This window comes from Panthera pardus, unplaced genomic scaffold, assembly GCF_024362965.1.
Source record: "Panthera pardus isolate Hobbes unplaced genomic scaffold, ASM2436296v1 HiC_scaffold_13, whole genome shotgun sequence".
Lineage (NCBI taxonomy): Eukaryota > Metazoa > Chordata > Mammalia > Carnivora > Felidae > Panthera > Panthera pardus.
This window is the reverse complement of record NW_026526688.1, coordinates 201,434,554-201,448,813: the sequence shown is the minus strand read 5'-3', so window position 1 is coordinate 201,448,813 and position 14,260 is coordinate 201,434,554. Positions and strand designations below refer to the sequence as shown.

The following is a 14,260-nucleotide window of genomic DNA, read 5'->3' as shown; positions in this document are numbered from 1 at the left end:
TTTTCTCTCGATCACTTTGTTTCACTCGGGCCCCCCTCCCTGGCAGGTGTGGATGCTGGGCTAGAAGTTTCTACGCGGCAGGTGGCGACCCATTTGTGGGCATGAAATCAGTTCAGTGGGTCACATCGGCACTGGTTATGTAAGAAGGGGGACTGGCTAGAGAAACGGCAGCGCCCGTCGCGAGTGATAAAAGTAGGTATTGTTTGGTGAAAACCAATAGCTATGTATTTACGCACGGCATAAACCACGGCTGTGTGTGGTGACCGAGGACTGAGCCCTGCAAACTGTACCTCGTCTTTGTCCACGGGACCTAGGAGTGCGGCCGTATTTGGGAGGCGGTTTTTGCAGATGGGATTAAAGGAAGGATGTTGTGATGGGGGGATTATCCTGGATTAGCCGCGTGAGCCCTAAATGTGATCACGGTTATTCTTAGAAGAGGAGGCGGAGGGAGGTTATAGGGACAGACGCACAGAAAAGAAGAACACGTGACCGCAGAGGCAGGGATGGGGGTGATGAGGCCACAGGCAGCGAGGGCCGGCTGCCCCGGAGGCTGGAAGGGGGGCAGGGGGGGCAGATTGTCCCCAGAATGGCTGCAGCCCTGCGGGTACCTTGATTTCGGCCCAGCGGTACCGATTCTGGACTCTGGGCCTCCAGAACCGCGGTAAGCACCCCGGTTCCAGAACGTCTGTTACAGCCGCCGTGGGAAGCTTACGCACCGTGGAGCACGCAGCCCAGCGCGCAGAGCCCCACACCCTGGCTCGGGGGGCCCGTGGCTGGCTGGGGCTCCACGTGGTGGCCCTGCTCTCGCTTGAACCTTCCTCCTGGGAGCAGCACGCTGGAGCGGGGAACGTTCTCCTTGTTCAGAGGCAGCAGCTCGATAGGACAGGCGGAAACGTGTGAGGCCTGTAGGCACGGCTGCACGCGGTCACTTCCGCCCGAGGGTCACTGGCCAAAACCAGCCACGTGAGCCAACAGGAAGTTACCGGGCAGGAGAGTGCTCTGTTCCCCGGGGTAGACTCCGGAAAGGTACATGCACACCTGTCCCCCGGGACCCCTGTCTGGGGGACACGTCCGATTTGTGTGCTGGCGTGGGAACAGTTGGGAAGCCGCTGGCCAGTGACACGGAGCCCGGAGCTTGCTCCCAGGGCCCTTGATCCTGAGGTCGGTGGGTGTCACGGCCCCGCTCTGCCTGTCGGCTCGACTCTTCTGAGCTTCTGGCTGGAAGTTTCTAGGCGGGGCGGAAGCCTCACCTGTTCACCTCACACCTTCGGAGGAAAAGAGGGGCTCATCCTGCGGGGTCTGGGGAGGGGAGAGGGTGGTTCCCCCAAAGCCCCGTTGGTCACAGCCCCAGGATGGGATGTGCAAATTGCAAACTAGCGTAAGCCCGTCGGGGTCCCGGTCCCTGGCCTTCAGACCACATGGTTGACCTTGAAGGCTGAGGCCCAGGCCAAGGGGTGAGACTCCCCCGCGAGGCTGGGAATCTATAACCTTCCCTCCCGTTGGGCGCCCGCCACATGGTGCCTCCTGCCCGCTGCAGAGCCAGTGGGGAAGGGGCAGGGCGAAGGCACCCCCTCCACGCCTCGAGCCGGGGAGCCCACCTGAGGCTGTGGAGGAGGAAGCCATTAGTCTCTGGACCCCGGGCCTCTGTGGGTGAGGGTTGTCTCCACCCTCAGTGTCCCCGTGAACCAGGGGCAGCCTCCCGGGGACCTGACGGCCACTGCAGATGGGGGCGCACGGTGCAGTGGGGCCGGGGCTCCGTGGGGTGATCGGTGCCGGGGCCCAGGCAGCGGGGGGCCGGGACAGACACCTGGAGAAGAACGGAGCCCGGGCCTGCACTGTGATTTCTGCCCGAGGGTCCCAGAGTCCATGGAGCCCCCACCGTGATGCGGCCCCCCTCTCCCGGGAGGCTGATCCGACAGCATTGGGGCAGATGGCCCTCCTCGCACGCGGGCATTCTGGCCCCCGGCCGAGGTGGACTGAAGTTATGCGGCCTTGGGGGTCCCTGGGGGCGACTTTGAGGAGGGGGCCCGGGGCTGAGAGGCTCAGAGAGGGCGTAGGACAGAGGCTGGCCCCTGCCCGCCTTCCCACCGCAGCGAGCACCCCAGCCTCATGGAGCGGGGGCCCTCCGCACTCCTAGAACGTCTCCTGTCCAGCCTCATGCAGGCTGTTCCTTCCCCGTGTCCAGCCACTAGCTGCCCCTCGGCCTCTGCGTGTCCACCGGCCCCTTCCTCCGGGGCACCCTCTGGGGCACTGGTCACTCGCAGAGGGCTCTGCCGGACCCCCCGACTCACAGCCCGCAGCCCCCTCCTGCTCACCAGAGCCGGCTGCACCCCGCCTGTCTCTCTGCCTCAGTTTCCTCTTGGAGACAACAGGGACACGATGGCTCCTGTCTCGGGTATGGAGCAGCACGTGGGACTTGCTGGGTGCTCAGAGGGGCGCTGAGGTCGTGGTCACCGTCCTCGTTTCTGTGCGGAGCTGGGCACGGGGACGCAGAGCATGGACGGCAGAATCGGGGAACAGGAAACTCCTCTCGTTTATGAGCCAAAGAGGCTATAACCCTGTGCCCCGGATGGATGATTTGTGCTCACGTGTGGGTCCCACGGGGCCCGGTAGTGACGGCCCAGACAGCCCTGGGGGTTTCCTGCGGTGGCCTGAGGGACACCAGCCCCAGCGACCAGGTGGGGAGGAGGACGTGTCAGACCGTGGCGACGGGTGGCAGTCAGATTAGGTGAGGAAAGCCCCATCCCGGCCGCCAGCACCTGCTCCTGACTCTTTAGAGCTGGGGGGATGGGGTGTTTCCTGCCGGGTACCTTCTCAGGGGTCCCTCGGCCCGCCCAGCGCTGCACCAAGGGCCGCTGGTGTCACCCCAAAGCCTCTGAACGGTGGATCCGGTGCTGGTTATTGATGACCGGTGTGCACACACCTGTGGGTCCCCTGTGGCCACATGCTGGGCCCAGGCCTGTGCTTACTGTGCACGTATAACTCCGGGACCGAAGCCGGCAGAGGGGCTCTGAGGACGTGCAGCGCGTCAGCTGGACCCCCCGGGGCCCCGGCACCGCCGTTCACGACCAGCGTCCTTCCCGAGCCTCAGTTTCCCCTCTGGCACGTTGGATTCAAAAGGTCCGCCCCGAGTCATGTCCACCCAGAAGCTTGGCACGTGACCTTATTGGGAGTAAGTGTCTTTGCTGGTGACATCAAGATAGGGTTGGAAATGAAGTCATCCGGGACCAGGGCGGGCCCCAAATCCGGTGACTGGCGCGCTTACCAGAGACAGGAGGGGACGGGCACGTGGATACGCAGGGAGAGGCCACGTAAAGAAAGAGGCAGAGGTTGTTGTGACGTGGCCAGGAGCCCCCGGAGCCGGAAGCTGCGGGGAGGGATCCTCCCCGGGAGCCTCCAGAGGGAGCGCATGCGGCCCTGTGGACACAGATCTGGGGCTTTCGGCCTCCGGAACTGCGGGAACGTAACGTCGCACGTGAAGCCCCCTGTTTGTGGGGCTGTGCCGGGCAGTCCCAGCACACGGGGCCGTGGGGTCGCGCTGCCCGCACCGGGCACACGGGGGCAGGAGATGGGCCCGGCCCCTCCACCCCCGCCCGTGTCTTTCCAAAGTCCCTTTCCCGGACGCCCGGGGAAACAGGTGCACCTTTGGGGGTTGGTGGGAGTCTATTTCGGTGTGCCGGGAAGGGGTTGGCCCTGCCCTTCCTCGGGCGTGTGGATGGCAGCTGCCACGTGACCTTCTGGAGAGTCCGGGTGGAGACGTGCCGGCCCCAGAGACTCTTCTGCTGGTTCAGCCGCGGCCCGCAGCCTCACCCGGTGCCGGTCCCCGGAGAGGAGGCCACGCTCCATGGGGATGCCGGGAGGAGACACAGGTAAAGCTGGCAAGTGCCCTTTTGGCCGAGACCTTCCGGGCGGAGGGGAAAGCTTGAGTCCCACAAGCAAGCTGTGGGGGGTCTGACACGAAGGGAGGCGGTCTGACGGAGCGCCGCTGTTTGTGAACGTGGTGAGGGCCAGCACTTGTGAGCGCCGACTGTATGCCAGGCTTTGGGGACTTTCCGTGACGGCGTCTTGATAACAGCCCTGTGGAGTGACCCATCTCACAGACGAACAGGCCGAAACCCGGGGAAAGGGAGCTTGGACCCCCAGGAACAGAGGGAGGCGGGGATGTACCAGGAAGAGCTTCTGAAGCCCGGGCGGTGGGGGGAGGGGGTGCGGTGCCTGCCTCCCGCAGGTGCCTCGCCTCATGGGGCCTCTGTCTGGGCACGAGTGGGCACCTCATGTCCGGGCGGCTGGGACAGATCCTTCCCCTCACCGGTTCTTCCTGCAGAGTAGGGGCCGGGACCCCCTCACCCCTATCTCCCCGTCCACGTCTCACACTCCGGGGCAGCTCTGGGGCAGCGTGGCCCGGAAGCTGACCGGTGAGACCCGAGCCCCTCTGGCCTGGCCTTGCTGCGCCCTGGACAGGGCACTTGGCCGCTCCCGGGGGCGCCCCAGCGACCCCCCCCCCGTAACCTGAGGTTGATTGTGGCTCCGCTGCCCGAGGTGTCGCGAGCGGACACGGCGGACATTTGACACTCGTTTCCCCGAAGCTTGTGGCTTCGCCCCCGCTGGCCGTGCTTACGGCACCAGCTGGCTTGGGGTCAGGTGACGTCCCCCCGGCCTGGCGGGTGTGCCGGATTGTTCCGAAATCCCCAGTGGATCCCGGGAGCCCAGGCATGTGACCATGATGTGCGTTTCTCCAGTGGAATTTCCATGCTGACGCGGGATGGGTCTCCCTGCTCAGCCGGACACACCGTGTCCTTCGCACCGGACGGCGGGCGGGGACGCTGGTGGCGAGGGGCGAACAGGGGTCATGAAAGATGGCCCAGACCCTGTGCAGTAGGGACCGCTGCTCCCGGTTGACGGATGAAGAAACGGCATCTTGTGATAAAAATTGCAGTAAAGGAAATGTGGTTCTATTTATGTAAAATTATAGTAAAAGCTAAAAACTAAAAATGCTGTGGATCCCTCAGGAAAAAAAAAATCAGGCTAAATCTCTGTGCTCTCAGATGAAGCGGTGCTTTCTTAGAAACGACAGCACGGACACAGCCAAAGAAAACGCGAATAAACCGGATGTCGTCAAAATTAAACATTCTCATCCCGCGAAGAACATTGTGAGGAAGATAAAAACAGCTTGCAGATCTGGAGACGGCCGTCGCCAGTGTTGTATGTGATCAAGGACTTATGTGTGGAACATGCACACAACCCTTATAGCTCGGGTCTCCAGAAAGCACACTAAACGGACAAAGGGTCCGAATAGACGCTTCCCCGCAAGAGATTTTCAAGTCTGAACAAGCACACGCAAGGTGTTCAACGTCACTAGTCGTGGGTATGGGCAGCTCCCACCTGCTCAGTGGCCGTGGTCGGAAAAACAAGGATGTGGGGACTCTGGAGGCTCGCCCCCTGCGGCTGGTAGGAATGGGAAACGGCAGAGCCATGTAGCCAAAGGTCTGGCGGGTCCTCAAATGGCTAAACACGGAGTCACCGTGCGAATGGCCACTTCCCAATTCAGACGTACCCAAGGGAAATGGACTCACATGTCCACACGAAGGGGATCGTGCCCGAATGGTCACAGCAGGCCGAAAAGTGGGAACAACCGTAGAGCCCGTCAACTGACAGGTGGATGCGTTCGTGGGATGGAATGTTAGTGGCCGTTAAGAGCCCTTCAGCCCTGACTCACGCTCCAGTGCGGATGAACCGTGGAAGCCAATCTGTAGAGACAGAAAGTCAATTATCAGTTGTCAGGGGCTGGGACAGAGGAGGGATGGGGGGGGTGACGGAAATGGGCGGGGGAGTCTTTTTGGGACGATGAAAATGTGCTAAAATTGATCGTGGCGACCGACGCCCTACTCTGTGAAAACAGATGATGCCTGAACAACACAGGTTTGAACCGAGCAGGTCCATTTATACGTGGATTTTTTTCAGCAAATATACATACAACACAGGAAATGTGTTTTCTCTTCCTTATGATGATATTTATTTTTATTTTTTTTAATTTTTTTTAACGCTTATTTATTATCCAGAGAAAGAGACAGAGCACGAGCAGGGGAGGAGCAGAGAGGGGGGGACACAGAATCCGAAGCAGGCTCCAGGCTCCGAGCTGTCAGCACAGAGCCCGACGCGGGCTCAAACCTGAGATCATGACCTGTGCTGAAGTCGGACGCTTAACCGACTGAGCCACCCAGGCGCCCCCCGATGATAGTTTTAATAGCATTTTCTTTCCCCTAGCTTACGCTATTGTAAAACCCCAGCATATAGTCCACGTAACATACAAAATACACGTTAATCGACTCTTTCCGTTGTCTGTAGGCTCTGGGCAATAGGAGGCTAGCAGTCGTTAAGGTTTTGGGGACTCAAAAGTTATGCTTGGATTTTCAACTGCATTAGGGGTGGTTGGCGCCTCCAACCCCGTGTCGTTCAAGGGTCACCTTTACACCAATAGTCATAAAGTTGTGCATTTTAGGCAGGTGAGTTGTGTGGCACGTGAATTGTAGCTCAATAAAAGTTTCGTTTGAAGTGGACGCGGGGCACCTTCTGGAGAGCGGCGTGGGTCCTGGGCGCGTGCTCAGGGTATTGTTTTTGAAGAGAGTGCGTCTGGGACACGAGGGCAGGGCATCGGTTCTGTCCCCCGAGAAGATTACGTTGTTATATCGTATCGCATCCCAGGTCGTAGCATGTCACATGTCCTAGGTGTGCGTGTGTGCGTGTGTGTGTGTGTGTGTGTGTGTGTGTGTGTAAGAACGTATACGGATAATGTCTTATTTGCGGCTCACGGGGCTGCCTGCTGGGAGGGTCACGGTGGCTAATGTCAGCGTAGAAGGTTAGCAGGGATTGTAATTCTTCTTCAACTTCTGTGTGCTGTTTGGGTCACCAAAAAGAAGGTATTTTTGTTGTCGAAACCTAAGGAATTGTGGTCTCGGGGGGCGGGCAGCGGCTCCGGGACGGGCTCCCACGCGGCACCACGTGACATCAGAAGGCCACAGGTCTGGGCCCGTCCGGGTGGAGCAGGGGCCCGTCACCGAGGACGGGCTGTGTGACCGGGCGTCGGTGACCCTGGTGCACCTGAGCTCAGCGGGGGGTGGGGTCTGTGGCTGTTGGTTTGTGCACTGGACCCTGTCAAATGCCCCGGGAGACGTCGGGGTGACGGGCGGTGTGGTGTGTGTGTCGAACTGATGTCCTGCACGTCTCAGCTTTCCCTGGGCCCCAGGCCAGCACTCTGGATGCCTGGTTTTAATTAGACTCAGGACATGCTTCCCCTGCCACGGCCCTTCCGTGGCCCGGCGAGCAGGAGGAAAGCACAGAGGGGCCCGCACGTGAGTGGGGGAAGGGCCCGAGGAGGACAAACCAGTCCTGTGACCGCCCCCCTCCCCGTTCCAGCTACAGCTGTGTGATCTTCCCAAGCTGCTGAGCATCTCTGAGCCCCAGGCTGCTTATCTGCAGAGTGGGGTGGTCACAGCCCTCGGGCCCACAACGGACGGGGGGCATCGTCACACCCTGAACCCGCCCGCGTCTGCTCCTATGCCGTTACAGCCCCCAAATCACGGGAAGCTGAAGTTTGTCTCTGCCCGCTTGTAGGTCAGCGCTGGTGGTCGCCCCCCGCCCCATGACTCCAAGGGGACCCCCAACCTCACCCCCAGACGCCGCCCCGCTGGGCAGATGTGTCTCAGGGGCTCCCATGAGCGTCTGGTGTTATCCTCCCCAGGCCCTGGCGGTCCCACGGAGGAAGGAGGGAGGGCACGGAGGCCTGGAGGGGCACGGCTGCCCAGCAGAGGTGAGAACGGGGGCCCACAAGCCCCGGCCAGACGTCCCGCAGGCTCCCCGCCCCTCCAGGCTCACCCCTGCGTCCTGGTGGCCTGGGGTATCTGGTGTGGTCGGATTCCCCGGCAATGACCCTTTATCACCAACACAGACCACTAAACAGGCTGGTAACGCTCACGTTTCCCGGAGAAAAGTGGCATCGCCCAGCGGGCCCCTCGCTGCCCTCGACGCTCGCCGTGGGCGGGGGAGGTGCCGCACGAGCCCCGAGGAGCCTCAGGAAATGGGCGGCGTCCTCGTGGGACACAGACAGGGAGGCGAGGTCAAGGGGGGACAGTGACCTCTCAGACCCCTGTGGCCACCCCTGCCGGATCCAAAGCCAAGGGCGCTCCCAGGGGCTTGGACTTGCCGACGGCGTCCAGTGGGGCAGCTGGGCCCCCGTCCGGGCGGGGTGTCTCCGGGTCACGGCTGCAGCCCTGTCTTCTGAGTCCTGGGCTGCACAGGCCGGTGATCCTGACTGGCCAGGGTGCACCGGGGCGCACTGGCAGCCTCCGGCCAGCGGGCCCCACACCGACAGGGTCCCGTGGCAGCTGGCCCGGCGGGAGGGCCTCGGCCCTCACAGACCTCGGTGGGAGGCCACAGCTGGGGCCGGAGGTCACGTGGCTCGCGTTCCTGTCTCAGCTGTCCCCCGTCCCCGTATCCTGCTCTGGGAGCCGATCGGGGACGGAAACCGCCGAATGCAGCGCCTGGCACTTAGCCCGGGCACGGGAACCGAAAGATGATGTCACACACGTCATTGTCACCCGTGCTGATGCCCCGTGCAGTGCTTTGAGTCATCAGATACGTGTCCTGTTCCCGTTAGATTTGAGGAACGTTTACTGGGGCATATGCCGGGTACTGGACCCTGGGTGTACGTTCCGACCCAGACAGGGTCGCTGTCGGACTCTGGCCTGTGGCCTGTGGCCACGTGACCGGAGGGTCAAGTACCGGCCTGGGGGCCTGGAGACCCCAGCCCCGCGCCCGGCCTGCCCAGACTCTGTGTGACCTGGGCGGGGCCCGCCCCTCTCTGCCATTGGCCATTCCCCCTGGGCCTGTGTGGCGCCAGGACGGGCCCAGATGCCCTGACCTTCCGGAATGCCACCCGTGAGGTCCTCAGATGCCTCTCCGGTCAGGAGGAGCCGCTCTTCCGGCAATGAAATAATACCCTCGGGGACGTGGGTGGAGAGGCCTCCCGGACCAGCTGCTTGGAGCGTGGAGCATCCTGGGAATTGCCAGGAGCCCCGGCTGAGGCCTGCGGGAGGCCCTGCGGCCAGCCTGAGCTTCCGGGGGCTGCTCACGGCCGCGTTACCCCCCGCTTCTGCCTCGGGGAGGAGCCCCCCCCACCCCATGGGCCAGCCCTGCCCCGTCTCCCTCCTCAGAAAGCCTGGCGGGGGGGTGGGGGTGGCGGGTAACATCATCGTCCCCCTGCGGATGGAAAACAGGCTCGGGGGGGGGGGGGTGGGGTGGGGCACCAGCACATCCCAGGCCTGGCTTCCAGCTCTTTCCACCCGTGGGGATGGTGGGTTTTTTTCCTGGGGATGCAGTAACAAAGTCCTACCGACTGGGGCTTGTCCAGTAGATGTCGGCTCACATTCTGGAGGGGGGGGGGGGGCCCTGAGATCAAGGTGTCACCAGGGTGGGGTCCTTCCGACGGCCGTGAGGGAAGGACCTCTCCTCGGCTTGCAGACAATTGTCCTGTCTCTGTGTCTGCACGTGGTCCCCTCTGTGTCCTGATGTCCGCTGTGCATAAGGACGGTCGTGTTGGAGCAGGACCCACCCGATGATCTCACTTTAGCTTGACCACTTGTGTGAAGACCTTGCCTCCAAGTCAGGTCATATTCTGAAGCGCTGGGGGCTAGGGGGTCAACGTATGAATCTGGGGGGGACACAATTCAGCTGTCACAGACGGGCTCTTTCTGTGGCCCCTGGGACCCCCCTTTTGACCACACACACTCTCTGCAGGGAGGGAGGGAGACAGGGCCGGCTTTTCGTCCCTCCCCCCATCAAGTATGAGGCTCATTCCAGGCTCCGTGGGGCTGCCTGGTGTCCCTCCCCCCCCCGCCAGGCTGTGTGTGGCTGAGAGTGACTTTGTGGGAATGTGCTCCCATCTCCGGGCAGGAAGAACCACGGGGCAGCGGGGGTCTGAGCTCCGTCCGCCGGGATCCCGACGCCGAGCTGCTGTCACTCCGATGGAGAGTGATCTCTGACCCCCGGCCTCCCTGGGTCTGGTGGGGTTGACCCTGTGCAGCTCCCCCAACCTACCCAAAGGGCCCGCAGCAGTGCCCTGGGAGCAAGGGGCCCACGTCGGGCGGGGCGGCCCAGGATGCACACCCACACCCGGGCCTCTTGGACGGGGAGCGTGAGCCAGGCGGTCTGAGGTGAACTGGGTCCTCTGTTTCCCCAGCCCCGTGCTGGCCTTTAGGGGGCCCCGGAGAGAGACGGGAGCCCCCAGTGGGGTCTCCAGCAGAGGCGGCCAGAGGTTCACTGGCCGTTTTGGAGAGGAGATGTCGCTTGTTCCAGGTGGCAGTCGGTGGCCCAGGGGGACCCCCCTGCCGGGTGTCAGTTTTCAGGTCTGTCAAATGGGAGCAGCATCCTGACAGGGCTGCTGCGGCATCGAGAGGAGCCAGTGCCCAGAGCGCCCCCCAGGGCGTGGGGCTCAGCACGCGGGCTCCCTGTGAGCGCGTTGTGGGTACAGAGGAGGCCCGAGAGGTCAGTCGTCTTCGCGGGTGAAGGGGCAGGAGCCGCACTCCCAGGAGACGGCGTGGCGGGGGCCGGGGCTGGTGCTGGGACCGTCGAGGACAACTTTGGGAAAGGGTCTGGGATCAGCAAGCAGGGGGGGAGAAGTCAGGGAACCAGGTGGGCGCGGGGCGTGGAGGCGTGGGGGTCCCTCGGGGACATGGGTCCTATGGGCTGTGGGCAGGGTATTGAGCAGGTCAGGGACCCGAGCAAAGGACCTGACCTTGCTGGTGCTCAAGGCCGCCTTCCCTGGTCCTGCCACCTTGCCAGCTGGGAGAGCTTGCCCTGGGGGCTCCGTCGTCCGTGCTGTCCCCTTGCTGTGAGCCCGTGGGCACAAGGGGACAGTCTCCCACCAGGTCCAAATGGGGACCTCCCGAGACACTTGGGACTTTGGAGCCAGGGTAGGTTGGCGGGAGGAGGGCAGACCGGGGATTGAATCTTGAGTCCACCCCTCCTGGCTGTGTGGCCTTGGGCTGGTTAGCTTACCTCTCTGAGCTTGGTTTCTCACTCTGCCAAAAGGGCACAAGAGTGTCTACCCCAGGGTGGCAGGAAGGACTCCAGACAAGGTCATGCCAGACTTTGGGCATTTCCTTCCCTGAATCAAAGCAGCCAGCACAACCTCGCGGGACTTGGGCCGTGGAGGGAGGGAGGTTCCTGTGTCTGGAGAGGTCTGGAGTGAGCCTCAGGCCGGCTGTGTGCAGAGGTGGGAGGCACGCCATGTCGGGACTTGGCAGGGGATTCTGGGGGTCTGGCTGTGGTTTTCTGCGACCGAATAACACGCCGCCCCAAATCTTCAGCACTGAACGTGCATTCTGGGACATTCACGGGTTCCGAGGGTCAGACATCCAGAAAGGGCACGGCAGGGGCGTTTTCTGTCCTCTCCACGATGTCTGTGGTTTCGCCTGGGAAGACATAAAGACTGGGGGTGACCCGAGAGCTGGGGATGACGGAGCCCCTGGAGGCGTTGTGGCTCACGTGGCTGGCGGCCCATGTGGCTGGCGGCCAGAACAGCTTCACGTGCGCGCTGCGTGCGATCGCTCTGCATTTGGGGTGCGCAGCGTGGCCTCTGGGCTCCAAGAATGAGCGTCCTTAAAAGCAAGTTTGTGGCATGATGATCTGGCCTGGAAGCCACGTGGAGTTGTTTCCATCACATTGTTGGCCGAGGCTGTCCCCAGATGTCCACCCGTGTTCCAGGGGAGGGGTCTCACACCCCGACACTTAGTGGGAGATGTGGTAAAGCCACCTTGGAGAAGAGCTTTGTGGGACGGGCACTGCCTCCCGGAACTGCTCGGAGCGGTGAGCGTCCAGACCTCCAGAAGGAGGGGCGGTCACATCGCCGGATGCCCAGGCACGCGGCGTGCAGGTGGAGACGGGCACCTGTCCCAAAATGTTGCAGTTCAGTGTGGTATGTGTTGATTCGTCCTATTTCTCGATCGCCTAGCAGGGGCCAGGCGCTGGGCTGGGTGCGGGGCCCCCGAGGGTGAAGGGGACGTTCAGCGCAGTGGGGTGAACAGGAGAGGAGGTTCGGCTCAGCCACCCAGCAGACACTTATCGCCGTGTCCCCGGCCCTGAGCGGGGCCCAGGGGACCCCCGGTGGCTCTGCCCCCGGACGTCATGGTGTCGGGCAGAAGTTGGCCGGGAGTGTGCAGCACTTTAACGTGCTCAGTTCTGCCTGCGAACGTTTGTGCTGAGCCCACGTCCCCGTCCTAGAACCCGGTCAAGCAGAGCTGATCGCTGCCGGCCGAGTGCAGTCTGGTCCTGGGGCAGGCCAAGGGCTCGTGTGGGCGCACTCAGCCCCACAGAGAAACCAGAGGCCACGTCTGTGGGGAGCCGGCCGAGGGCCAGGTCACTCCCGGGGGGTGGAGGGAACAGCTTCCCACGAGGTGGCATCCCCAGGGGGACAGGGCTCCCTGCGGTCCGACGGTGTGGGTATCGAAACGGGCCTGAGGGTGGCTGCTACGGGGGTTCAGGCGTCTGGTGCAACGAGCTTCTGGGTGGGGCGTTCCTGTCCCCCAACTCTGTGCCCTGGAGTGCAGACCCCTGGGGGTGGGAACTGCCGGGGCCCTGGCCCAGCCCCGAGCTCGGCAGGGAGCAGGCACCCGCAGCATCTTCGCCGGCGCTGGTGGAGGACTGGATGAATGACTTCCTGGAAGGGTCAGACAGGATCGCCCCTCTGGCCCGTCTGGGGAGCCTGCTTGCTGGGCCCAGGCTGCCGACGGCCTCGGAGAGAACGGCCAGCTCCGTGATTATAATTAGCAGTCGGCCCGTAAGTAGGTTAGTGAAGGGAGCGCTCCCGTGTGATTTGAAGCGATTTTCCGACACGCAGCACGGGGGAGGGCGGCGGGAGAGAGCGGGACCTACTCCCGACCTGAGGCACAGCCTGTAAAAGAGCGTTCTGAGGGCAGGGCAGACAGACCCTCCAGGGCGCGGGGGTGGGGGCGTCATTAACTCTGTACTTAGAAAACCAGCGCAAAGAAACACGCGTGCCGGAGGGGTGCGCAAGCCACAGGGATGCTTATGGCCACGTGGGGCGTGCGAGAGCCATCCCCCCAGACCCGGCCCGAGGGACACACACTTCCCAGACTTGGCCCCTGGCCCTGGGGGCCTTCCACGCGGGGGGAGGCGGGCACACAGGCCGACGGGCAGGGGCCACCCGGCGTGGTCGGGACTGTGATGGAAATGAGCACGGTGACGTGCACTTGCTGAAGACCCAGAAGGCACCTGCCTACCTCGTGTCACCTCCTCCCGGAAGTTCTCCTTGATTGCACACAGGCCCATGCCCCCCTGTGTGCCTGGGACCCACCCTGGGCGTAGCGGAGTCTCAGGAGTGGGTGTGCCCGCATGGTTTAGGAGGCTATTTGATATTAGAACACAGTCACGCAGCTTGGAACCCCGGCCGGTGGTTTGCAGGATGCAAACAGCAGAGGGGAGAGCACAGCGAAGCCATCACGGCTGGCGGGGCCGTGGGGTCCAGTCAGAACCGGAGCGCACAGGGTCCCACGTCCTGTTCCGAGGTGCGTGTCCGTCCGGAGCAAACCCTGCACCAGATGACCAGGGACTGTGGGTCTTTGGCCCCGCCAGGCACAGCCAGCTCGGGCTCCAGCACGAACTGGACCCTCGGGGAAGGAACAGAACACCAGCACCAACATGAGAAAACGGAAGAAACGGCTAGAAATGTCCCGAGGATCACGAACGGCAGGTGCCTTGCGGTCTGGGAAGTGGGAGATGCATCGGGGTCCCCCATCTGGGAATGCCTATCCCCATCGCGGAGGTGGAAACAGGCTTCGGAGGGCATGTGACCTGCCCAAGGTGTCAGGGCCAGGGGCGGGCATAGCTCGCGTCAGTACGGCTCTCCGCCCCCCACCCCACCCCCACCGTCGTCTACCCCGGCACATCACGAGGTGACTGGAGTGTGGAGGCAAATCTGGGGACATCTACAGACGAGGCTGGCGATTGAGCCGAAGCACGGCCCTCTGGGAGCTTCCGGTCTCCCTCCGGGCAGCCTTCTCCCCGTCCCCACCCCCAGCTGCGAGGAGGCCCCTGAGATCTGGGGACCTGGGGACCACCAGGCCAGCCTTGCCCCAGGGGCTTCCTCGACTTTAATGGAGCCTAAAACAATTCCTCAGGAGACCGAGCTCCAATGTATAGATGTGAAAACTGAGGCTTCTTGGGATTCGGTCAGCTCTCCAAGGTC

The 14,260-nt window shown here is 62.9% G+C and overlaps 1 protein-coding gene across 19 annotated transcripts in view; it reads left to right on the top strand.

Moving 5' to 3' along the window:
• ABLIM2 (actin binding LIM protein family member 2) overlaps window positions 1-14,260 on the top strand; it is a 142,283-nt gene that overhangs the window by 20,793 nt on the left and 107,230 nt on the right. For 17 of the 19 annotated variants that reach the window (XR_008421873.1, XR_008421872.1, XR_008421869.1 and 14 more), the window contains exon 1: window positions 13,699-13,765. The exons of 1 other annotated variant lie outside the window; for it this stretch is intronic. Coding sequence is in view for 3 of the 18 variants with exons in the window: in XM_053901738.1 (XP_053757713.1) it covers window positions 13,714-13,765 (52 nt within the window). In the remaining 15 variants the exon portion in view is untranslated. Of the gene's footprint in view, window positions 1-3,753; window positions 3,870-13,698; window positions 13,766-14,260 lie in introns of those variants that run through there. One more of the 19 variants, XR_008421862.1, reaches the window with a different exon arrangement.